We start from the raw sequence: 24223 nt of genomic DNA on the forward strand, positions 1-24223 counted from the left end.
CCAACCTTCCTATTGACTCGCCCAGTGGGCATCGTCTGCGAACGGGGGAAATGACACACCTCGATGGGCGCATGAAGAGGAAGAGGTAGAAGCTGTCTGGCTCACGAGCAGCTCGGTCGCCGGTTTTCTGGCTCTGAGCTGTACCGATCTCAACCATTTTCCTGTAAATAAACGCGTTCCTTCGTCACAATATTGTATTATACAACAATAGCCGTATTTTTTATGGAAGAACATCCGAAGCCTACACAGTGCCCCGCATGCTTTTGCCATACATGTTGCAACACATTCTATGTGTTTGTCGCACAATAAGTGCTGATCAAAGATTACACGTAATGTTCTCACATTAGCCGTGACTTCAATTTGTTCTGATCGATAGAGTATGTATATATTACGATTCACGTGTTGCAGCTAATTTCACAGCACATTTTCGGCAACCTGCCATTGTTTGATTGATGAAACTTAACATTCATTGTTGTCTGTTAAATATGTTTTATAATAAGTAATATTTACGAGATGCTTGCACAGATGCTCTAAATTCCATTTAATGTCATCATCATCAGCCTGACTACGTCCACTGCAGGACAGAGGCCTCTCCCATGTTCCGCCAGGTAACCCGGTCCTGTGCTTGCTGCCGCCAATTTATACCCGCAAGCTTCTTAATCTCATCTGCCCACCTAACCTTCAGCCTCCCCTTACCCGCTTACCTTCTCTGGGAATCCAGTTAGTTACCCTTAATGACCAGCGGTTATCCTGTCTACGCGCTACATGCGCGGCCCATGTCCATTTCCTCTTCTTTATTTCAACTATGATATCCTTAACTCCCGTTTGTCCCCTAATCCACTCTGCTCTCTTTTTGTCTCTTAAGGTTACACCTACCATTTTTCTTTCCATTGCTCGCTGCGTCGTCCTCAATTTAAGCTGAACCCTCTTTATAAGTCTCCAGGTTTCTGCTCCATAGCTATGTACGGGCAAGATACAGCTGTTATATACCTTCCTCTTGAGGGATAGTGGCAATCTACCTGTCATAATTTGAGAGTGCTTGCCGAATGTGCTCCACCTCATTCTTATTCTTCTAGTTACTTCAGTCTCGTGGTTAGGCTCTGCGGTTATTACCTGCCCTAAGTAGACATAGTCTTTTACAACTTCAAGTGCACTATTACCTATCACGAAGTGCTGTTCTTTTCCGAGGTTGTTGTACATTACTTTTGTTTTGTGCAGATCAATTTTAAGACCCACCTTTCTGCTCTCCTTGTCTAACTCCGTAATCATGAGTTGCAATTTGTCCCCTGAGTTACTCAGCAATGCAATGTCATCGGCGAAGCGCAGGTTACTAAGGTACTCTCCATTAACTCTTATCCCTATCTGTTCCCATTCTAGGATTCTGAAAACCTCCTGTAAGCACGTGGTAAATAGAATTGGGGAGATTGTGTCCCCCTGCCTTACACCCTTCTTCATTGGTATGCTGTTGCTTTCGTTATGAAGCACTATGGTAGCAGTTGATCCCCTGTAGATTTCTTCCAGGATGTTTATATATGCTTCATCGACGCCCTGATTCCACAGTGTCTGCATGACGGCTGATATTTCTACTGAATCAAACGCCTTCTCGTAATGTATGAAGGCTATGTATAGTGGTTGGTTATATTCTGAGCATTTCTCTATTACCTGATCGATATAGCATGAATGTGGTCTATTGTTGAGTAGCCTGTTCGAAATCCTGCTTGTTCCTTATGAAGCACTGTGGTAGCAGTTGATCCCCTGTAGATTTTTTCCAGGATGTTTATATATACTTCATCGACGCCCTGATTCCGCAGTGTCTGCGTGACGGCTGATATTTCTACGGAATCAAACGCCTTCTCGTAATCTATGAAGGCTATGTATAGTGGTTGGTTATATTCTGAGCATTTCTCTATTACCTGATCGATATAGCATGAATGTGGTCTATTGTTGAGTAGCCTGTTCGAAATCCTGCTTGTTCCTTATGAAGCACTGTGGTAGCAGTTGATCCCCTGTAGATTTCTTCCAGGATGTTTATATATACTTCATCGACGCCCTGATTCCGCAGTGTCTGCGTGACGGCTGATATATCTACTGAATCAAACGCCTTCTCGTAATCTATGAAGGCTATGTATAGTGGTTAGTTATATTCTGAGCATTTCTCTATTACCTGATTGATAGTATGAATGGTATGGTTGCGTGGGGACCCGGTACCATTTAATGTATAGCAAATTTAATATATGCTCCTGAAACACCAATAGCTACTCTAAACTAGCATTCTTTTTAGCTCCGAAAACATTTATGGCAGCTCCACAGCAGTACTTTGCCTGCTCCAAAGTATGCTCCAAAAAGTAATAAGTCACTTCTATCACTGATGGAGGAAAGTGCACAACAATATCGTAAAATATGCTGAACAAGTTCGTCCTGATTCCACCTTCTAGAGCATTATTCAGTAGGCGGCACAGGTCTATTAAGTGGAGCGCCTTGAATTCAGGGTGGGAAAGTTGCAAGTCCTTCTGAAGCTTCTGCATGTAGGAAGCAGAATTTGAGCACAATACGGCTATGTAACCTTAGGTCTTATTATTCTTCTGAAAGGCGATTTGTATCAACATTCAGATTGACACTGCGTTACACTGCTCCACTATTAGCAAGTCGATCATGAGGGTTTTATGTCCAGAAAGCTTGTCGTCATAGAATGTTGCAAGCACCGCCGCACGTCTACAAGTTTCCGGTGGCTCGTCGATAGTGACTGAAATGAGCTCCTCTTTCATCAAAGAGCTTATTGTTGCAAGGACTTTGTGCAGATTGCTTCACAGAAGCATGAGAACCGCATTCAGTCAGTGGAAAAGCAAAGCAACATTGGAAGTTCTTTCAAAAAGAGCTTCGAAGATTTCTTCCAGGATGTTTATATGTGCTATCTACACAGAATGCCTATTCACAGGATTTCTTGCGGAACACAACTTGCTCTTAAGCATTCGTGTTCACACAGGGTCGTTGTTTCAGAAAATGTTTTCGAAGTCCGAGGATGCAAAGCAGTATGGGTGGAGATGTATGACAACTGTCATCATTTTGGAAATGGTTGAAGCCACCGAAAACAGGCTTTGAAACGCCATGCATTAGCAGTCACAGTGGATGGAAGACAGCGGCTGCCGATGTCTTAGCCACAGTAATTTTCGATAGCCCGCCTCTCACTGCAGTCTCCCGAATTTTCATGCTCATAGGTTGGCAGGCTTGCATTTCGCTAGCAGGAAATTTCTCTTGACGCACCCTAAAAATGAGTCATGCGAGCATGTGAAGGTTTCGTGAGCGGTCTTTCCTGCTTGACCCCCACTCTTGTGGCTGTGTGAAACTTTTTCTCCTATGCGCGGGTGAGAGAGAGTAGGCCCATCAAACAAACCCAACGCTCCACATGGCTGCAATTTACTCCAATGAAATCTCTTGAGCGGGGCAGCGGCGGCAGCGGGCGATGAAGGCCAGGACCCAGTTATTCGATGTAGTCTAGGCACCCTAGTGTTGCCAGGGGACTGTATATTAAGAAGCTGACGTGCGCTTTGGTGTGCCTACATTTGTGAACTGTTTACGTCTCCCTTCGTGCAACGCAATGTCGTTATGAAATGTGTGATGGTGCGCTGTCCGAGATACTGTCGATGTGCGGTAAACTTTGGCTGAAGGTGCCGAAATGTAAGCTCTCAATCGCTGTGCTTTTGCAAACGCAGTGAATGGAGCCAGCAGTCGCAGATGTCTCATTCCCGATACTACCCCCCCCCCCCCCCCCCCCCCCCGCTGTGGTCTCCCGAACTTTAATGCTGGTATGCATTTTGCCCGCGGCAAATTTCCCTTCACGCACCACAGAAATGCGTCGTGCGAGCATGTGAAGGTTTCCATGCTTGACCCTCACTGTCGTGGATATCTGAAACTTCTTTCTCTCGTCTGCATGTGTGAGAGAGCAGGCCCATCAAACAAGCCCAATACTCCATGTGGCTGCAATGCACTCAAATGGAATCTCCTAAGGGGGAAGGAGTGGCAGCAGGCGGCGAAGCTTGGGTCCCATTTATTCGAAGTTGTCTAGGTGCCCAAGTGCCACTGTGGCCTGGCACGCCTTGGTGTCGCCATAGGACCGTATATCAAGATGCCATCGCACGCTTCTAGTGTGCCTACATTTGTTGAACTGTTGGTGTCTCCCCTCGTGCACGACAATGTCCTTATGAAATGTACGATGGGTGCTCTCTCCGAGATAGTGTCACCGCACGGTAATCTCAAAATCTGTCGAACCAGAAGTTGTATAAATAGCGCTGTAATGAAAATTCTGCTCCAATTGCTCCAAACTGCTTCAAAAGAGAAATGTTGCTCTGAGCTGCTCGAAACAGTAATTTTTTTAGTAATTGCTCCAAAGCTGCTTTGAAATGACACTGAGAGAATGAGACTGACGAACTTTTACTCTTCGATTAACTCGTAAGTCCTTGGGAAGAATCGGTGTACTTTCATCTCAATGTGCTACTAGTGTGCAGCATTATCGGCTCTGATCCCATTTGTGCGACAGAACTGTCATATTGACTATATAGGCCATTTGGCCGTTCTTTTTTTTTCTCTGCTGCACATGTAAGTGAAATGTTGAAATGAGCCGAATTGCTTTTATCTCATACTTACTATCTACTGCTCGTTTGGCCATACTTATATGGTAATGTGGTTACTTCTAAAATGTGGCGCTCAGCTTTTTGGTTTAATTTGATTTATGCCCCAAATACTAGTATTTCAAATTGTAGCTCATTTCACAGCACATTTTTCACATTCGGCCATTGTTTTCATCATGTAATTAACTTTGATTGTTGTTTGGTAAATAGATTTCATAAGAAGAAATATTTGAGATGCTTCGACAATGCTCTGCAACTCCATTAATGCCTGGCAAACTTAATGTCGGCTAGTAAACCAAAAACTAGCTTTTTTTTCTGCCCCGAAAACTCTTGTGGCTTCTCCAAAGTATTTTTGAAAGAAATATACTTTCTTAGTGTGCAGGGAACGTTTTCAGAAGGAAAATAGAGCCGAGAGATGGGACAGAGCGCACACTTACAACCAATTTTATTGCACAGATGGCAGGAATATATATACATTCAAGAGGGCAAGGAGATCATACACAGATGAAAGGACAAATGATGGTGCATGCGCCAGACCACCTTATTCCAACCTTGAAATGACAACCTAACTGAGAAGATACTCGTATTCATTATGCGACATATTGACGAACCGGGCACTTACACACTCAGTTCCTGCATTGCGAATCAAAAAAGCTTCATATTGTCACGTTTCTTAAGACAAACTCGGTTTATTGGGTTCGTTGAGTCGACTAGCCAAGCAGCAGCTCAGACAGATCGTCTTTGTCTTCTTCCACTCCCGGATCTCACCCAAGCATATCAGGTGGCATTAGTCCCCCCTTTGAAAGCATCGACTCGATGCTCGTAACGAAAAAAAAAATGAAGGCATACACACGCAGATACAGAGAACCAAAGGAGGGAGAGTGCCAGTGCTTGCGCCAAGCGCAAAAACAAAAGGCATAAAAACACAGGAGAACACGAACAGCAGCAGCAGCAGCAGCACAATGTCACGGCTTGTCGCAACACGTAAACCACAAGGGCTACTGTGTGAAGTACGGCTTCAGCCTAACGACATGCACGGTTTCGGGCCGAAGCTGTCGACGAGAAGACGCTGCGCCAACCGGAAATACCTCGTAGGTAAGATCGGTGACACGTCTAAAAACCTTGTACGGTCCAAAATAACGGCTTAGGAGTTTTTCGGATAAGCCTGGTCGCCGGACAGGGGTCCATACCCACACTCGGTCCCCTGGGTGGTAGGTGACGTTTCGATGGCGGAGGTTGTAACGTCGTGCGTCTTCATCTTGTTGGCGACTGGTGTTTATGCGAGCTAGCTGACGAGCTTCTTCGGCGTATTGAGTGTATTCCTCAGCGTCTGGAGTGATTTCATTGCTTTGGTCACACGGAAGCATAGCATCGAGCATGGTTCGCACGTTGCGTCCGTAAACGAGTCGGAAAGGCGGAAATCGCGTTGTTTCTTGCGTTGCCGTATTGTATGCAAACGTGATGTACGGAAGAATTTCGTCCCAGGTTTTGTGTTGTACGTCAACGTACATTGACAGCATGTCCGCTATGGTCTTGTTAAGCCTCTCTGTCAGTCCATTCGATTGCGGGTGATAAGCCGTCGTTTTTCGAGGAGTTGTGCAGCTCAATTTAAAAATGTCCTCCATCATTCGTGCCGTAAATGACGTCCCTCTGTCCGTAATCACGCATGACGGGGCACCATGCCGTAGGACGATTTGGTGCACGAAGAACTGCGCGACTTCAGAGGATGTGCCACGGGGTAACGCTTTTATTTCAGCATACCGAGTGAGATAATCTGTCGCAACTATAATCCATTTGTTCCCAGAGGACGACAAAGGGAAGGGTCCAAGAAGGTCCATTCCCACGAGGTCAAACGGTGTCTGTGGTGGTGCGATCGGCTGGAGCAGGCCTGCGGGTCTCACAGGCGGAGTCTTGCGACGCTGGCACTCACGGCAGCCTTTCACGTATCGATGTACACTTGTTGATAGTCGCGGCCAGCAATACTGTTGGCGTACTCTGGCGAGAGTTCGCGAATAGCCCAAATGTCCTGACGTGGGCTCGTCGTGGCACGCAAGGAGGATCTCGTCCCGCATTTCGTTAGGAACAACGAGTAGGAAGGCTTTGTCGCTACCACGAGCGTTTTTCTTGTAAAGAATGCCTCTTCTTAGACAAAAAGAGGACAGTTCGCGAGCAATGTGTCGAGGGACCTGAGAGTTCCGGCCTTCCAGGTAATCAATAGCTGGGCGTAATTCGTCGTCTGCCCGCTGTTTTGACATAAATTCGGAATCGCTGACTGCTCCGAGAAAGGCATCTTCATCCTCGGAGCCCCTGACAGCGTGCCCCACAGGCGCTCGAGAAAGCGGGTCGGCATCTTCATGTTTGCGCCCTGACCTGTACACAATCGTAATATCGAACTCCTGCAAACGCAAACTCCACCGAGCGAGATGGCCGGATGGATCTCTGAGATTTGCCAGCCAGCAGAGCGAGTGGTGGTCAGTCACCACTTTGAAGGGACCACCGTAGAGGTAAGGCCTGAACTTGGTCGTCGCCCACACGACTGCGAGGCATTCTTTTTCCGATGTAGAATAGTTGGTCTCGGCTCGAGAAAGAGTACGACTGGCGTAAGCTATTACATGTTCAACGCCACCGTGTCATTGTACAAGGACAGCGCCAAGTCCGACGTTGCTGGCATCTGTATGAATTTCTGTAGCAGCGTCCTCATCAAAATGGGCAAGAACAGGGGCTGTTTGCATTCTCCGCCGTAGCTCTGTGAACGCTGCATCTTGTTATGCGCTCCAAGTAAAAGGCACGTCATCCCGAGTGAGTCGCGTAAGAGGTTCAGCTATCTTCGAGAAGTTGGCGATAAATCGGCGATAATACGCGCACAAGCCGAGGAAACGGCGTACTGCCCTTTTATCTGATGGAACAGGGAAGGCGGCGACAGCAGCAGTTTTGTCTGGATCAGGTCGCACTCCATCCGCACTAATGACATGCCCCAGAAATTTCAGCTCTTCGTAGCCGAAATGGCATTTTTGGGGTTTCAGCGTGAGTTTAGCTGTGCGAATGGCGTCCAGAACCTTTCTCAGACGCTTCAGATGTTCTTCGAAGCTCTCGGAAAAGATGACCACATCATCGAGGTAGACAAGGCAGCTTTGCCACTTCAAGCCAGCGAGAACTGTGTCCATCATCCTCTGAAAAGTGGCTGGGGCAGAACAGAGGCCGAAGGGAAGAACACGGAATTCGTAAAGTCCGTCTGGAGTCACAAACGCAGTTTTTTCTCGGTCTCGTTCATCCACTTCAATTTGCCAATAGCCACTCTTTAGATCGATGGACGAAAAATACTTCGCGCGTCGTAATCTGTCGAGAGAGTCGTCGACCCGTGGAAGCAGGTAAACGTCTTTTTTCGTGACGCTATTAAGCTTCCTGTAGTCAATACAAAATCGCAGCGTTCCGTCTTTTTTCTTCACTAGAACGACTGGCGAGGACCAAGGGCTGCTGGATGGTTGATTAATCCCGTCATCGAGCATATCTTTCACTTGTGTCTGAATAGCCACACGTTCTTTGGAAGAAACGCGATAAGGCTGCTGCCGGATGGGGCGGACGTCATCGTCGGTAATAATTCGATGCTTGGCGAGGTGTGTTTGATGGACTTTGGAAGAAGAGGCGAAGCAAGACCGAAACTCCTTTAAAAGGTCATGAAGTGCAGCCTTTCTCTTGTCTGACAGCGTCGAATTAATGTCGATGTGGTCTAGGAATTCTTCATCCTCATGCGTTTCCTCGGACGCGAAGCACTCCGTGACGTCGGCAACAGGGTCTCCATATGCTACGGTGGTTCCGCGGAAAAGATGCTGGTGCTCGTAGTTGAAGTTCGTAACTAGTATTTGTGACTGTCCGTTACAGACATGCACAACACTTCGGGCAGCACATACACCTTGGAGTAGCAGAAGTGATAGGTTGCTTTCAGCCACCACGTCACCGTCCCGGGGGTCTTCACCAATGACTTGGAGGGGAACAGTCGCTCGGGGCGGCAGCGTCACACTGTCATCAGCAACACGCAGTGCAGGTCTACGGCAGTTATCAGCGTCTCGATCTGTTGCGCCTTGAGTCGAGAAGGTCACGATGCGTTCAACGAGATTTATGATGGCACTGTATTCCCGAAGGAAGTCCATGCCGATAATCAGCTGACGTGCACAGTCGCGCAGAACGAGGCAGCTGAGCACAAACGTTGACGCACGAATTTTAACTCTTGCCGTACAGCGACCCAGTGGTGTTACAACGTGTCCTCCAGCAGTTCGAATTCGCGTTTCATTCCACGGCGTAATCACTTTCCTGAGATCTTTGGCTAGCCTCCCGCTGATAATCGAATAGTCTGCACCAGTGTCTATCAATGCATTGACCTGAAAACCGTCAATCAGCACAGGTATGTCAAGTGACACGCGGTCACTGGGTTCAGATGTGGATTTCGGCGTTCCTTCGGTACTGCGATTATTCTCTGGTTGAATGTCTTCCGTGTTGCGTGCAAGCGTCAATGGGAGGTCTTCCGCACTTTGAGTCCCAGCGACCTTGCCCCCGAAGGCCGCTGCCTTCAGTTTTCCCGACGGGGGCTTGGAGAGCGTTCCCGTGCCGTCACATCGAAACGTGACCCAGTGGCTGCGGGTCTCCTCGGAGATGGTGACCGTGATTGACGTCGTGTAAAGGGTGCACGCTGTTGCGCGAGATATTCTTCGATGTCCCTCGGCCTTTGACCAATTTGGGGACGAGGTGAATTGACGGAAAATCCACGCAGGCCAAGTTGCCGGTATGGGCATTCGCGGTAAATGTGACCAGCCTCACCGCAATGATAGCAGAGGAGTCATCTGTCCGGCGTACGCCAGATATCAGACTTGCGCGTCGGTGCACGGCGACCATCGATGTCCAAACCAGCGTGCGCCGACTGAATCGCGACTGACGGCATCATTGTCTGGATCGGGACGTATGGAACTGTCTGAAGCGGAACGTGCGGCACTGTCTGGATCGGGACGTGCGGCACTGGCTGGGTCGGGACTCCTTCACCTGAACGAGGCGTGGCAGATCGCAAGGCTTCCGCGTACATACGACGGCGACTGTCAGTAGACACCGGAGCCGTTTCCGGATCAACCGACATCAGCGGAAAACGATGGGCGTGCAACACCTGTGTGACCTCGTCACGGATGACACTGGTGATAGAACCAACATCGATTGGTCTTGTCCCGTACATCTTTTTCATTTCTTCCCGGACGACAGATCGGATGATCTCGCGAATCCATTCGGGGCTCTTGCTCCCAGGGGTGGCGAAAATTTCGGGGGTGGAGGCAGCATTCACTTGACGGTCAAACAAGGCAGTCCGTTGGTGCAGTACTTGCTCCATTGTTGCCGCTTCAGTAAGGAACTCAGCAACACTCCTAGGGGGACTACGCACCAAACCAGCAAAAAGTTGTTCCTTCACACCACGCACGAGGTGGCGCAACTTTTTTTCCTCTGCCATAGCAGGATCCGCTCGCTTGAAAAGCCGTGTCATATCCTCAACGTACATCGAGACGGTCTCGTTTGGCATCTGGATGCGTGATTGTAGTGCACGCTCCGCTCGTTCGCGGCGGTCGGGACTCCTGTAGGTCTCCTGAAGGCGACGCTGGAACTCGCGCCAATATGTCAGAACATCATCCCTGTTCAAAAACCACGTCTTGGCACCGTCCTTCAGGCAAGTGTACACGTTCCGGAGCTTCGCGGCATCATCCCAGTAATTTATCGCTGCGACACGTTCGAACTCACTCAGCCAGTCGTCAACATCTTCATGCTGCTCTCCATGAAAAGGGCTAGGCATGAGCGGGTTCTGTACAGTGCAGTAGATCGGCGTAGAATGTGTCGGAGCTTGCACGGGATCTTGTGTCGAAGTCATAGTCGCTGCCATAGTCAGTGGTTGGTGTCTCAGGTGGTAGGCCTCGTTGGCGGCGGCTTACTCTGTGAACAGGAGTGTCCACGGGTGCAGGGCTTGTGTTCCGGCTGCTGGACGGGGTCTTGGGCATCGGGTGGATCGTGAGACGTTGTACCCAGCAACTCCACCAGTCTTGTCACGTTTCTTAAGACAAAGTCGGTTTATTGGGTTCGTTGAGTCGACTAGCCAAGCAGCAGCTCAGACAGATCGTCTTTGTCTTCTTCCACTCCCGGATCTCACCCAAGCATATCAGGTGGCAATATATTTCACGTGCCGTCTTGTCCTTATACCTTGCCATTACATGGCATTCATCAAACTTCGGTGTGCACCCACAATTACATAGTGACTTTCCAAGTGGCTGCCAAGTGGGCGGCCACTCGGCAGCCATTTGGTAACCTCCTCGCTCTCTTGAATGTATCTCCTTGCCCTATTGAATGTATATATATTCCCGCCATCTGTGCAATAAAATTGGTTGTAAGTGTGCGCTCTGTCTTATATCTTGGCTCTATCTTCCTTCTGAAAACGTTCCCTGTGCACTAAGAAAGTATATTTCTTTCAAAAATGCAATACCAACCAGCCCAAGTAGCCACTCTTTTGCAAACTTCTCTAAAGTAGTACTTCTCCTGCTCAAAAGTATGCTCCAAAAAGTAAAAAGTCACTTCCATCACTGATAGCACTTATAACTTGCCCTTTCAATAACAAACAGAACCAGCATTAGGTGGATACAAATTGTCAAAAATTTTACGAGTGAATGTTTATCAGATTTTTTCGTATAAAATCGAAAACATGGAGCTCTACGATAATGAGTAAACTTTTGTATGTAATTTTTCGTGTCATGCATTAGTAATTATTATTGCAAGTATTTGCATTATTGCAGGAGAGCAGGACACTAAGCCATGCCTCGCGACAAAAGGCAGAAAATATTATCCTTTTTATATTTCGGTTTAAATGAGCTCTATCTCTCAGGAGAGTAGTGTATGACTATAGCTTATAACATTCCTGATTGAGAAGCAGCAGATGCTCACTAATTAACCTCTGAAAAGGAGGGGTGTGCAAATATTCGAAAGCTTCAAATAGTCATCAGATATTGCAATTATAATATTCATTTCGATTCAAAAGCCACCTATTTGAAAGTTTAGAATATTCGAAGTATCCTGTGTATTCGGTTGCATATGTTACTGTAAAGAACTTCTGATTTCTTGCTTTTACGATAAGTGAATCAACGATAGATCATGCAGTGATTCCTATGACTTGGCGCAAGTGCTATGATGGCTGCATGTAAGTGCATGAGGGCGTGATGATGGCTGTAGACAAATGCGTCGTCACATCACCGTGACAAATCTGCCCACGATAAATATCTTAAAGAATCTTGATGGTGAACTGCCTCCTCACCGGTACGTGTGGCTTAGTGGGTACGTGTGGCCTTTACCCATCGCATAAGTGTACTGTACCGAACGTGCGTCATTCGCTGCTACACCCTTGGGCGCGGGACTGCTTCAATAAAGTGTGCATCACTCGTCAAAATCAAAGCAACTCGCCAAAATACTCACGGCACCTTTGCACAATCTAGAGTTAACGGAGCACAAAGAAAAAAATTTCACTACGCGAGGGCAAATGCTCGGGTACGTTACAGTAGTGGTGCTGACTGAGTGAGCTTAGTAGATGATGCACTGCATGCAACTAGCTAGGGACACTCAGCTTGATGATACAGCAAGTAACGTGTATCATGTATAGCTTCGCGGGTTCTCGCTAATAAATCACCATAAAAACATAAGCGGGAGCGTTGATGAAGCTGACGAGTTCCGTCAGCTGTGACGCTCTGTCAGCATATATTCCTTGTCATACTTAGTTCTGAAATGATTTGATGTTAGCGTGAGATCGTGCAAATGAGCTCAAGTGTTTTTTCATGCAAAGATAATGTCATGCAATTTCGGCAACGTTACAATGGCGTCATCACACAAGGTAATGGAAATTTGAGGCAATTACTGCGTAATTATGCTGCACATTCCCGACAGCGCCTTTGAAAAGCGCATCACACTCTCGCGGCAGCGTCTTCTGCAATAAATCCTTCCTAAGTCTGGTCCTGCGAGCTCGGTTTTGCCACCATCATTTTACTGGTGTCAGCATCCAGTGCGCAGGAGGTGGTCGCGGTGCGGCAAAATAGTGCCGTCGCCACAGAGAATTGTGGCTCTTTAGGTGTCTTTCTGTCATATAATATAATTTTTTTAGGGTGCCTTCTTTGCATTATCATTACGGTACAGGTACTCCTCGGTCATGATCGTACAGCTATCGGCGTGACAGAGCACTCTCGATAGAAAAATGGCGAGCATGTAGGGAACAAAAGCAAGCCAGATAAGGAGTATGGTTGTATAGTTGAAAGATGCCCCTAGTAATTTTGTTTGCCTTAGTGTGTCAACCGGTGAGAACTGGGGCAAAAATGGAAATGAAAACAATAAAATCTTGCATCGTACGTTCCATAACCGAGAATGTAGAAACGTGAATAAACTGATCACTAGAGGCCGGATTTTTAGGCACTAGAAAATTGTGTTTTAGGTGCCAAAGACAGGCAGGTAAAACACCGTTTTAGGCCCTAAAGATCACGATTATAGGCACAATAAATTTCTACAAAAATTGAAATATCCCAAAACAATGATGTTGATGACTTGTATCAATGGCAAGAAGCAAAAAAAAAAATTGTTTAAGATAGTAGAAAGATACCAACGACTGAACATAGGCATGCATTTCCCACGCGATTTGCAGTATTTGTTCTTTCGTTTTAATGTCTAGCATTGTGCGTCAAGTTTCCACTATTTAATTAACACTCTCCTGGGTCTCTTTCGTTTCGTTGTGGCTGGGAGGAGCAGTGCAGGAGCAGATAACCAGACCACTGACACCCTGGAAGAGAGGGATGTTAGGTCTAATTGCATAGGACCAATTTCTTTCCTATCGATGAACACCTTTAAGGGCCCCTCACTACATTTGGGCATTTCGAGCTGACAAGCGTAATGGTGCACTGGGCCTTCCAGATCAGTCCTGTTAAGATTTGCAAAATTACATGTTGCAGAAAAACGCTCAATTTCTAATGAATACCACTTACCCTTCTCGCGTGCGTGCACCCCAAGATCTAGGGAGTGACGTACAGCAAAGATTGGTCTTGTTTTTACGTCGCTCCTTTACATTGACATTGGTGGACTGACGTCACACACTATACGCTCTTCATCAGAACTTCGTTAAATGCTAGCTATATTTAGAAAAACAGATAAAAAAATGTCCCGTCTCCTGATTATATTCTGCATTTTAAACGGTATCTCATTAAAAGCGTTACACGGGACATTACTTGGCATGTGCAATTTGTGTGTTCTGTTGTGTAGCATGAATGAGGAGCACTTTTGTTTGGGCTAGCTGCTTCATATCATTTTGAAAGGGAAGCGCAAAGAAAAAGGAAAAAGAAAGACTGCGCTCTTTTTCTCTGTCTTTCTTTTCCCTGTGTCTTTGCACTGCCCTTTAAAAATCAGTATAATGAATGAAAGCTGTGAAAAAATAAAACACACAAACCGAATCTAAGATTATTATTTTTATTTTTGTTTTGTATAGCCTGGAGATGCTATTCAATAATCCGCCCTCGTTTTGCGTCCACCTCAGTAGACCAGCCGCTATAGGGTGCTCCGCTGTTTACCCGCATGCTGTGGGTTGGATTGTGGCCGCAACGGTCACATTTAGATGGAGGCGAAAAAGTAGATGCCTGTGTACTGCATGATGTCAGTGCACGTTAAAGAACACCAGATGGTCAAAATTTGCGGGGACCTCCACTATGGCATCCCTTTTGTTTATATCATGTTTTTTTTTACGTAAAACCACACATACTACCACTGTTACTACTACTAATACTACTACTACTACTACCCCATTTTGCTTCCTGTCTTCTCCTTGTTCTTACATCGTGCCTTTGCCAACCCTGGCAACACGTAGCTTGTGTTTGGTGCGTTGTCTCTGACCACAGTTTCATAGGAGCGACATGGTGTATCGCAGTCACAATACATGATCCTTGTCAGCCTCTCCTAAAGTACACGCACTGACTGATTCATCCCACAGAAACTGGTAATACACAACAGAGAATGCCGAAACGACACAATATCGATGGCGTATGTGCACATGAAGGCTGGGGCACGTCATGCGCACGTGACCTTAATTACCCATGCTGTGCTTAGTGTGTATGCGTCATGTGATTCTCCAGCATCGATACTGAAGAGAACAGGAAAGGCATGAAGCTCGCGATGGCTACATGGCACGAGAGGCAAGGGACTCAAGCTTGTTTCTTCACATCATGCTTTAGTGGCTCATAGGGAACCAATTCGAAAAAGCACCGTGGTAAAACTCTTTTCGTTGGACACTCAAGAACTTCTAGTGTCTTAACTACAACATAATAGGTCACCTAGAGATGATCGCTTAAAGTGTAAATCACTGGCGCTCTTTGGCCATCAAATGGCCCTTGCGCCAAAAAAACACCATATATCATCAAAGTGTAAATCACAAACAAAACAAAAGCCGCATGCACATTTTTTACCCGAAGGTGCCGCAGCAGATAGATTACAATGTCGAAGAAAACACGCTTTCATTAACACAACACACTTTGTTCTTTTTAAGCCATTTCATTCTGTCATGAAACTAACAAAAAACAAATTGATAGAAAATTTATATCTGATATGAAATTCTAATATCTTATTGCACAATGAGGACTGTTTAGGTACATTAATTTTCTAATGCAAGTTTCATCATGAAATGCTTGACATAAGAGCTTTAACAGCAGTATGATTTGACACAATGATAGTAATTCTCATCCTAGTTCATTTTTAATATTGTTAGAGCTGTCACTTTTGAGTAATGGCTTTGGACAAACTTTCAAGTCCTGTTCTGTATTTTTTCATGTTTGTCACTTTCATGTTTGTGACTTAAAGACATATGCCAAGGGATCTCATATGGCACAAGTGTATTCAGGCATAGGGTGAATGTATGCTAAATACACGGTTCGCTGTAAAAACACCAGCGCCTGTCTCAGGCTTCACTGTACAAAGTATAACGATTCGGCGACCTTCGCCACCACTGAATCAACAAGAGCATTCCATGAGTGGCCTTCCATGGTTTTTCATTCGTTCTCCAGCTACCCGTGGCTGTCCAGAAAAATTTTCTCTTCCTTTCAGCCGCAACACTCAGGTTTTTAGGGCGGTTCTTCTGTTCCTTCAGGGCACTGGACAGCTGTCTGTAGAAGGTGGTCGCCGCGTCCTCGGCTATAGACGTGACTTTCATTTTCTTACCCCATCTTTAATTCTCTCTCCTCTTTCTCCTGTAGACGCTGAGACATGCTTTTACTTAGGGCTGTAGAAATAAAGCATTTTGCACTCCTCATGCTCCTTCTTCAATCGCTCGCAGCATGTCAGCTTTGTCTTCGTTGAACCTTATAGTGTTCGGAAATATCAATGCGGCCTTTTTTACATGAATAACGGTCTCACACCACGCTCGAAAACAAAATTTTGGCTTAAATAGCACTCGTATATGCGCTCACTTGGAAAATAGGCATTTATAGGCACATATAGGCATGTAGGCACGAATACCCAGAATAGGCATTTATAGGCACTATAAAAACACCCTGAAAGCCCTTAACCTCCAATTCACGCTCATATATCAAAATGGCACGATAAGAATGCAAGGAACAAAATAGGCATTTGCCTATAATCTGGTCTCTACTGATCACCAAGGGTGCTAACTGTTACATTTCATGTGATCGCAATGCGACTGCCTTAGTAGGAATTTAACAGCGGGCTCGTACACCCTAGTCATCATAGCAGGTATTAAACCTTTGTTTTTTTTAATAAAGTGCGACCAAACGAATAAAGATAGACAATTTTTTTTTTTTCATTATGTGAAAAAAAAAACCTAAGACAGCACAGCCTCAAGCTCAACTATTGAGCTCTTCTTAGCAAGTACAAATGGTGGCATCTTTTTGTGAAATAGCAGACTAGCATAGCTAACAAATGTACTGTTTTTATGTTTCAACATAAATACATATCTGGTAGAGTAAAAGGCTACTGTAGAAAATCGTTGCATCTCTTGATTGTTCGATTCATATTTGAAGTATGTATTGCTATTTGATTTGTATTAAAAAAATTTTTGATATTTGCACACCCCAACTGAAACGTAAGCTTTAGGAAATTGTGTATGAGAGTCTATTTTTGTGGCATGGTATTGAACTCTACAGAGTGAGGTATTTCAAAATTATTTGCTGGAACCTAATTTAGAGTGACAAGAATGTTTTCTGTGGACACAGATGCATTTCTTATTTACGAACAATAAGGATGAAATTCTCAGCAATAAGAAATGTGTCCATTGCAAGAAATATTTCATTGTTAAAAATGCGCATGCTAGGAAAAAAAAAGTGCTGATGCTTAATTTTGAGTGACAAGAATGTTTTCTTTGGGTATGATGCATTGCTTATTTAGGAACAATAAGGATGGAAAAGAAGCTTCTTTTAGTAACAAGAAATACGTTCGTTACTGGAAATATTTCATGTTAAAAATGTTCACGTTAGGAAAAAAAGTGATGATGCTTTAGTGTATACAGTGGTATTGCTTCTAACTGTTACTGTGAGCAGCTGAAGTGACAACATTGTAGGTGGTATATCAAGCGGTGGCATTATGTAAGCTTAGTAACTGGATGCACAGCAGTAGTCATAACTACAGTGAACTGAAAGCACTTATAAACTTTCTGCCTTGAATGGCGAGACACGCGAGCAATAGACAACAGCCCGTCCTATCACTCATTCAAATGAAAAGCAAAAGCTAACTACATGAAAAAGAAAAAAAAAATCCAGCAGAGTGACAGTACTTGCAGGATCAACAGAGTTGAAAAAGTTGTGTATTTTTCAAGCGCACAGAACATGTACACATTGACCCTCAACAGTTTCAGAGAAATGCATGCAGTATTGGTAACAAAATAGTGCATTGGTGTTAAAATATGCATATTTGCATATTGGCTGCTCTGTGAGTGTTACATTTATTCTATAGCAGTAAAACATATTTGATATTTATATTATTTCTCTATGTACAAATGTTCTTCTACATTGCTGTTTACTTTTTATTCAGTATTGCCAAAGGAGTGACAGCTTCAAGACATTATACAAAGGAAGTCCACTAAACTAGGCGAAAAAAAAGAACCTGCTGTTTAAACCCCTTTATTTTATTATTTGGGTATAGTGTCATCCAATAAAAACCTAAAGTTTCTTTGAGTTTTTGTGAAAGTATTCGATGTGTGAGTCACAAGTTTGTAATTGTGTTACTTTTTACTGCTCGTCTAAAGAAGCATAGAATTCTCTAGTACATGGTCAGAATTTGATTATATGTAGCATAGCTGTTACTGTTTTGTTGTCATGCACGGCTTCTATCCTGTTTGTTTGTGTGTAACCTGTGTTTTTCTCGTGGCACACGTGCTGTCAAAAGCGATTGACAAGTTTTTTTTTTCTTTTTTTTTTTTTCAGAAGTTGTGTGGTAGGCAGCAGTGGTGAAAATAATAGTATCATATGTAGCTGCCATTCTTGTAGCTTACTTTTGATGAGGCTCTACGAAGCCCTTCATCGAGGCTACTCTTGGCATAAATGATGTGTGCGAGACTTTAGGTACCTCCAGCATCCATATAACTCGTCAATTGAATTCCCAAGTGCTTTTAGAGTGTTTTAGATGGAAAGGGGTCTCTGTATGTAGCAGGACTTTGCAACACTTACCAAGTGTTGCAATGTACTGATGGTGTTCAATTGAACAGCTTGCTTGTGAAGGGTGAAGTGTGGTCATGTAGTGTGGGCTCAAGGAGGGGTGCTGTTGGGTACATGCGATTGTCACTAACCGGAGTGGTGGTAAGTTCCGAGTGAGCTTCCGGTAAGTACTCCGGTAAGTGAGCTTCATTGGGAACACGCTCGAGCAAGGCAACAGTGACCATACAGAAGTGATGGCTATTATTTCGATGACTCTTCTAGCACAGGCAGGAATGGTACTGTTGGTTGTATTGATGTTTTTTTTTTCTTTCTAGAAAGAAACTGATATTCTTCACTTATGTCTTGGCAGAATTAGGCGGGTGCACGTTAAAGAACCCCAGGTGGTCGAAAGTTCCGGAGCCCTCCACTACGGCGTCTCTCATAATCATATGGTGGTTTTGGGACGTTAAACCCCCACATATCATGGCAGAATTAGGCATACAGGGAGAACTTTCCATACTCATCTCAATATTTCTAGCAAGCTGATCACTGCCGCTTACTTGAGGCCACTTTTGGCACGTGTGCTGCTGTTATGTCATTTGCTTCTTGCTGGGGCGTGGGTGTCCCTTTCTGGACGCTGTGGTTGTGCATGTTTTGAGTTGTTGCAATGGTGACGTTTTTATCAGCGGCCTACAAGCACGCTGACGGGAAGAAGATTGATGGGCGCCGGGTGTTGGTCGACGTGGAGAGAGGGCGAACTGTCAAGGGCTGGCTGCCCCGACGCCTCGGTAAGTGTGGCTCACTTTGGGCTCTCTCTTTAGATAAGATAGCCACCACAGCAAAGTGAGAGTTTTGAATTTCGGAAGGACTAGAGAGACCGTAGATACGAGACGTCTTCGTTTATTATTGACAGAACGAGCATTGTAAAGGGTAGGAAGGACGAGTAGATGATGGCAGGTACGGCGGGTTTTTTATAATGTAGCTGGCTCCCCGCCGTCGTCCGCATAGCCGATCTTTGCCAGTGAGGAGACGCGTTCGTAAGGTAGAACAAAGAAGTACAACAGAGGTTCAGCTCATGATTCTGTACAAGATTCAGCATTATTAACAAAAATGCTTCGGCTTTTATAGCCAGCCGTTACCACCGTCTGAAGGAGGCGCTGATCACTCTTGTCACAGAGCAGGGGATGAAGTCTTTGTGGTCTACCGACCAGAAAGGGTGCAGTATTGCACCACTCGGCTGGGCGATACGGTCCAATGGTAACAGGAATGCACCACACAAAGATGCACCCGGCCGACGCCTTGAAAGCACCGCAAGGCGAGGAGGTATAGTCCGGAGGGGGAAAGTTGAGCTCCTCCTGGGAGATGGCCACTAACCCGACCGTCAGCAGCGGTCCACGCACGCTGATTTCAGCTTGAGGCAGTCCAAACGCTTGATTTCGGTGAACGGCTTCTTCGACGCGTTCCCACGCTTCCGGGCTGTCAGTGCGTTTAGATGGCCTCGCGTAGATGACCAAAGCCGAGTCACGAGGTTATTTTAATGAGACCACCAGATTGGCGCCGTTCCCCCGCTGTTCGAGCCCGTTCACAAAAAGGCTTGCCTCGCGAAGCTTTCGTTGGGGTTGACTGCTTCCTGGAACATCGACCGGACAGCGTCTTGCAGACTGGGCGCTAATGGGTTTGAAAGCCTCCTTAGTAGACAGGCTTACGCACAATGGCGTCTGGCCCGGCGAATTGCCGGGCCAAACGTAACAGCTTTTCCGCCGCCCAGAAAATCTTAGCTGGACAGCGCTCCCAACCGCTGGGCACGAAGAAAATAGCTGGTGACGAGGACGATGGCCTGGCTTGGACCTTCCAGCTGCAAACTTGTAACCAACTCCCAAACCACCTCACAATGATCGACAACAGAAAGACGAACCACACAACACCATGCTGTAGTCAAGCACATTGGACTCCCTTAAAATCCCCCAGGCTTCTCAAGAAACACAAGCAAAAGAAAAACCTGTACGCTAAAATTTTGACACAATTTTGTGCCGCCAAAGTTACAATCATGGATGTGGAGATGCTTACTAAAGATGCAACAGTTCGCCGTGCGAAAAAAGCGCACAAAGGCAAATACAATTTTGCCCCAGATAGCCATAATCACACTCTTTCAAAACTAGCTTTCTCCCACCATCCGTGCGACTAAATTGTAACTTATATCAACTAACTTCATGACTGATTTCATGAAAGACAACTACTTAATTTTCACACAAATGCAGCCTGAAGCTACAAAAGGTATCTGGGCACATTTTTTTTATTCTCTCATTACATACTTTCAAGGCGTAGTCGAGAGTACCTACTTGTAGGACACCCTGATGCCAATTAAAACTCATTCACAACAGATCTAAATGCGTCTTATAACTCCTTAAAACGCACCCCTAACCTCATCGTTCGGTAAACTTACCGCTCAGCTCAAGAGATCACATGATCCTTAAGCACTCACTAAAATAACAAAATGAATAAACTTCATATACGAACACGCTTATTTGGTTGATGTAGTCTCATGTCAGCCCATGTTTTTTAAAGAACACACAGGACTTAGCTGTGCGCCCTAGCACGACATCATACTCTCATCCAAAGAGCGCTAGCATACTAACGCACCTAACCATAGGTCATATCGCTATAACCTAGGCACCACTAAACACACTTCTGAACGTAAACATTTACAAAAAACGTCCCACACACAATGAAAATAAGTGTAGATGCATTACCCTTTAGGAGCAACTAACAAAACTGCCGCAAGTTTTCGCTAAATACCCTGTATCAAATTGTTCTATACATGAGCATTTCTTCGCTTTGGTTTTATTTTAAAGTCTTCTTTGAAATTCGCCTTTACTCTTTTAACACGGTATACAATTTTGCGCTACACAAAAAATGGCACTAAGCATACACTCTTCGGCTCCGCTCGACCACACTACCGCGCTTTCAAAACTAGCGGATGTACCAAACTTCATTTATGACTTACGTGCTTTTATCTCAAAGAAAAAACTTAATTTCACGTAGTTGGTTGATTGATGCGGGTCACTGCTTCTGCATACCGCTTAACAGCCATCCCCACATGCCAAAATCCCCACATGCCAAAAGATACCTTGATAACAGAACAACACTGTTAAGAAAGCAATGAACACACAGTGGGCAGGGCAGCAGCACTAAAAATCGGTCATCACTACGTATACAATAAGCAAGATGGTGATGACTAACCTGAAGCACAAAGCAAAAAGGATTGCTCAGCATGTTGCCCGTTGTGCTGCAGCCATGACCACTGGCGAACGACGGAACCGGGGGAGCTTTTATAGCCCTTGAATACGGCACGTGATGTGACGTCACAGTCGTAGATAGCCACGCTGGCACGATGAAGCGAAGTTCAGCCGTGTCACACGTGTTGTTCTTAACATCCGCCGTCCATTGCAGAGCTGGCCCCGGTCCGTGTTGTGCGCATGCCCTTTGGAGATAGTCTGGTGCCACATGGATACCCAGAAAAACCTGAAGCACAAAGCAAAAAGGATTGCTCAGCATGTTGCCCGTTGTGCTGCAGCCATGCTCACTGAGGAAGTACTGACGCCTTGTACGGGAATGCATTCGCGAAAAACCTGCTTTTCCTTTTCTTTTCGTCCAATGGCTCCGACGCATGCAGAGCAATTTTGACGCCGATGCGAGACGCCTCCTTTGCCTACTGCGCTCAAATTTTTCGAGCTTTCCTCAACACGCGTAGTGCCTTTTGTCTCGCTCGCGACTCTCCGACGTCTCTTGCGTCTGTGCCGCTTCTTGCCTCTCGTTTCCGAGCTTCCCGCTCGCTTCTTAAGCTCGCCAACCCTCACACAGCTTTCGTCAGCTGTCCCACCCGCGCAGTCCAAATGGTTTTCTAAAGAAACATCTATTTCACATACTAGACTGGCGGACAGGGCAACACACTGAAGAACAATGGCACTGTTTTTCACAGAACAATCTCGCTCGCATTTCCTGGGAGCTGTCTACAACCGCACTGTTCTCATCCTCTACTTTCGCTGCTTCTCCTGAGCTTTCTCCGTTGTCCTTGACTACTTCCACATTGTTTGCAAGATCCACCATCGCGACAACCACAGTTGAGGTCTGAACCAGCCTGTCTACAGCTACCCTAGCTGTTTCGCTAGCATCTAACTGGCACAGCACCTTGTCGCACTCGCTCAGGCCTTCGTCAACCTCTCTACTCAGCGCAGCATCTTTAGCAGCTCTCAAACTCGGTTCGTCTTCGAACCTGCTGCTGTCTTCACATGTGCTAGCCTTCTCTAAAGCTCTGGACTGCACCTCATTCATCTGATCATCGCACTTCTCGTGCGCTACAGTTGCAGATAGATGGCTGAATCTTCCACCACATTGCCTCGACTTTCTGTTCTGATAGTTAAATCTCTAGGCCGAGTGCTTGCTCACGCTCTTCACCTCGCTCCCGTTTTACTATCTCCCATTTTCGCTCACTACCCACCTTGGTGCTATAAGCGACACGGGGGCCTCTTTCAGGCTTGGTTTTACTACCAGCACGCTGTCGCGCGTTCTTCACGGGAGCGTTCGTGAGCTTGTACCCAATTTGCTTTCTGTCAACTCTGATGCCGAAGCACCGCAGTAAAGCTGCCTTAGCTATATCGTACCTATTGAACTGTACCTCGGAAAGGTAGTGTATCCTACCCATTAAGTCGCATGGGAAAACACTGCATAAGGCAATAGACCAATAATCTTCATCGAGCGCTAGGTCTGTGCAAACCTTCTCGTATGAGGTTAGATAACTCTCTATATCCTCACCCTCTTCGAATGCATGGATCCTCGAATTTATGTAAGACCATCTTAGGCACTGTGTTGATCTTGTCTCTTCTTTTACTTTCAGGCTTCCCTACCACTGCTCTCTCTCTTTCTCTCATTCCATTCTTTCTTTTTCTTCTTTTTCTTTTCTATCCCTTCTTTCCTTTTCTTCTCTTTCCCATTCCCTTTCTCGCTCCTTCATTTTCTGTTTTTGTTCTGCCAACCTTTTGAAAGCTTGTAACGTGTATCCAATCTCCTCCTCACTGGCGTTTTGCAAAATCAGTTCCTAAATTTGTAGCCTGCCCATTCCTTCCTTAACCTTTATACCTAGGTCTTCACAAATGTACAAAAGACCATCCTTTAGCTGTGTCTCCACCTCCATGATTGCTGTTGTACTTTGGTCCTGCATCTCACAAATGTAGGGGATTCCTCTGATTCAATCAGTACCGTGTCATGAAGTCCATGTCACCGCTGCCAACCAGTTGTAAAGGGTAAAAAGGACGAGTAGATGGTGGCAGGCACGGCGGGCTCTCTAAAGTAGCTGGCTTCCCGCTGTCGTCCACATAGCGGATCTTCACCAGTGAGGAGACGCGTTCGTAAGGTAGAACGAAGGTTTATTTACATTGTTGCAGGAAGATAAGAACTCTACAGGGATCGAGATCCCGCATTATGTACAACACAGGTTCAGCTCATGATTCCGTACAAGATTCAGCACTATTTACAAAATTGCTTCAGCTTTTATAGCCCCCCGTCACCGTTGTCCGAAGGAGGCGCTGATCACTCTTGCCACACAGCAGGGGACGAAGTCTTTGTGGTCCACCCACTAGAAAGGGTGCAGATATCGCACCGCTCGGCTGGCGGTAACGGCTCAATGGTACCAGGAACGCACCAGGCAAAGACGCACCCGGCCCACGCCTTGAAGGCACCGCAGGGCGAGGAGGTAGAGTCCAGAAAGAGAAAGCTGAGCTCTTCCGGAGAGATGGCCGCTAACCCAACCGTCAGCAGCGGTCCACGCTGTTTTCAGCTTCAGGCAGTCCAAACGCTCGATTTCGGTGAAGTACTTCTTCGACGCGTTCCCACGCTTCCGGGCTGTCGGTGCATTGAGATGGCCTTGCGTTGATG

The 24223-nt window shown here is 45.8% G+C and overlaps 1 protein-coding gene across 3 annotated transcripts in view; it reads left to right on the top strand.

Annotated features, from left to right (window-relative positions):
- Nucleotides 1–24223, top strand: part of LOC119169203 (uncharacterized) — a 341045-nt gene that overhangs the window by 206992 nt on the left and 109830 nt on the right. For 2 of the 3 annotated variants that reach the window (XM_075886226.1, XM_037420316.2), the window contains exon 7: nt 18979–19080. The exons of the other annotated variant lie outside the window; for it this stretch is intronic. In XM_075886226.1, coding sequence (XP_075742341.1) covers nt 18979–19080 — 102 coding nt within the window. The remainder of the gene's footprint in view (nt 1–18978; nt 19081–24223) is intronic. 3 annotated transcript variants of the gene reach the window in all.

Source organism: Rhipicephalus microplus, chromosome 2 (assembly GCF_043290135.1).
Source record: "Rhipicephalus microplus isolate Deutch F79 chromosome 2, USDA_Rmic, whole genome shotgun sequence".
In the NCBI taxonomy this organism is placed as follows: Eukaryota; Metazoa; Arthropoda; class Arachnida; order Ixodida; family Ixodidae; genus Rhipicephalus; species Rhipicephalus microplus.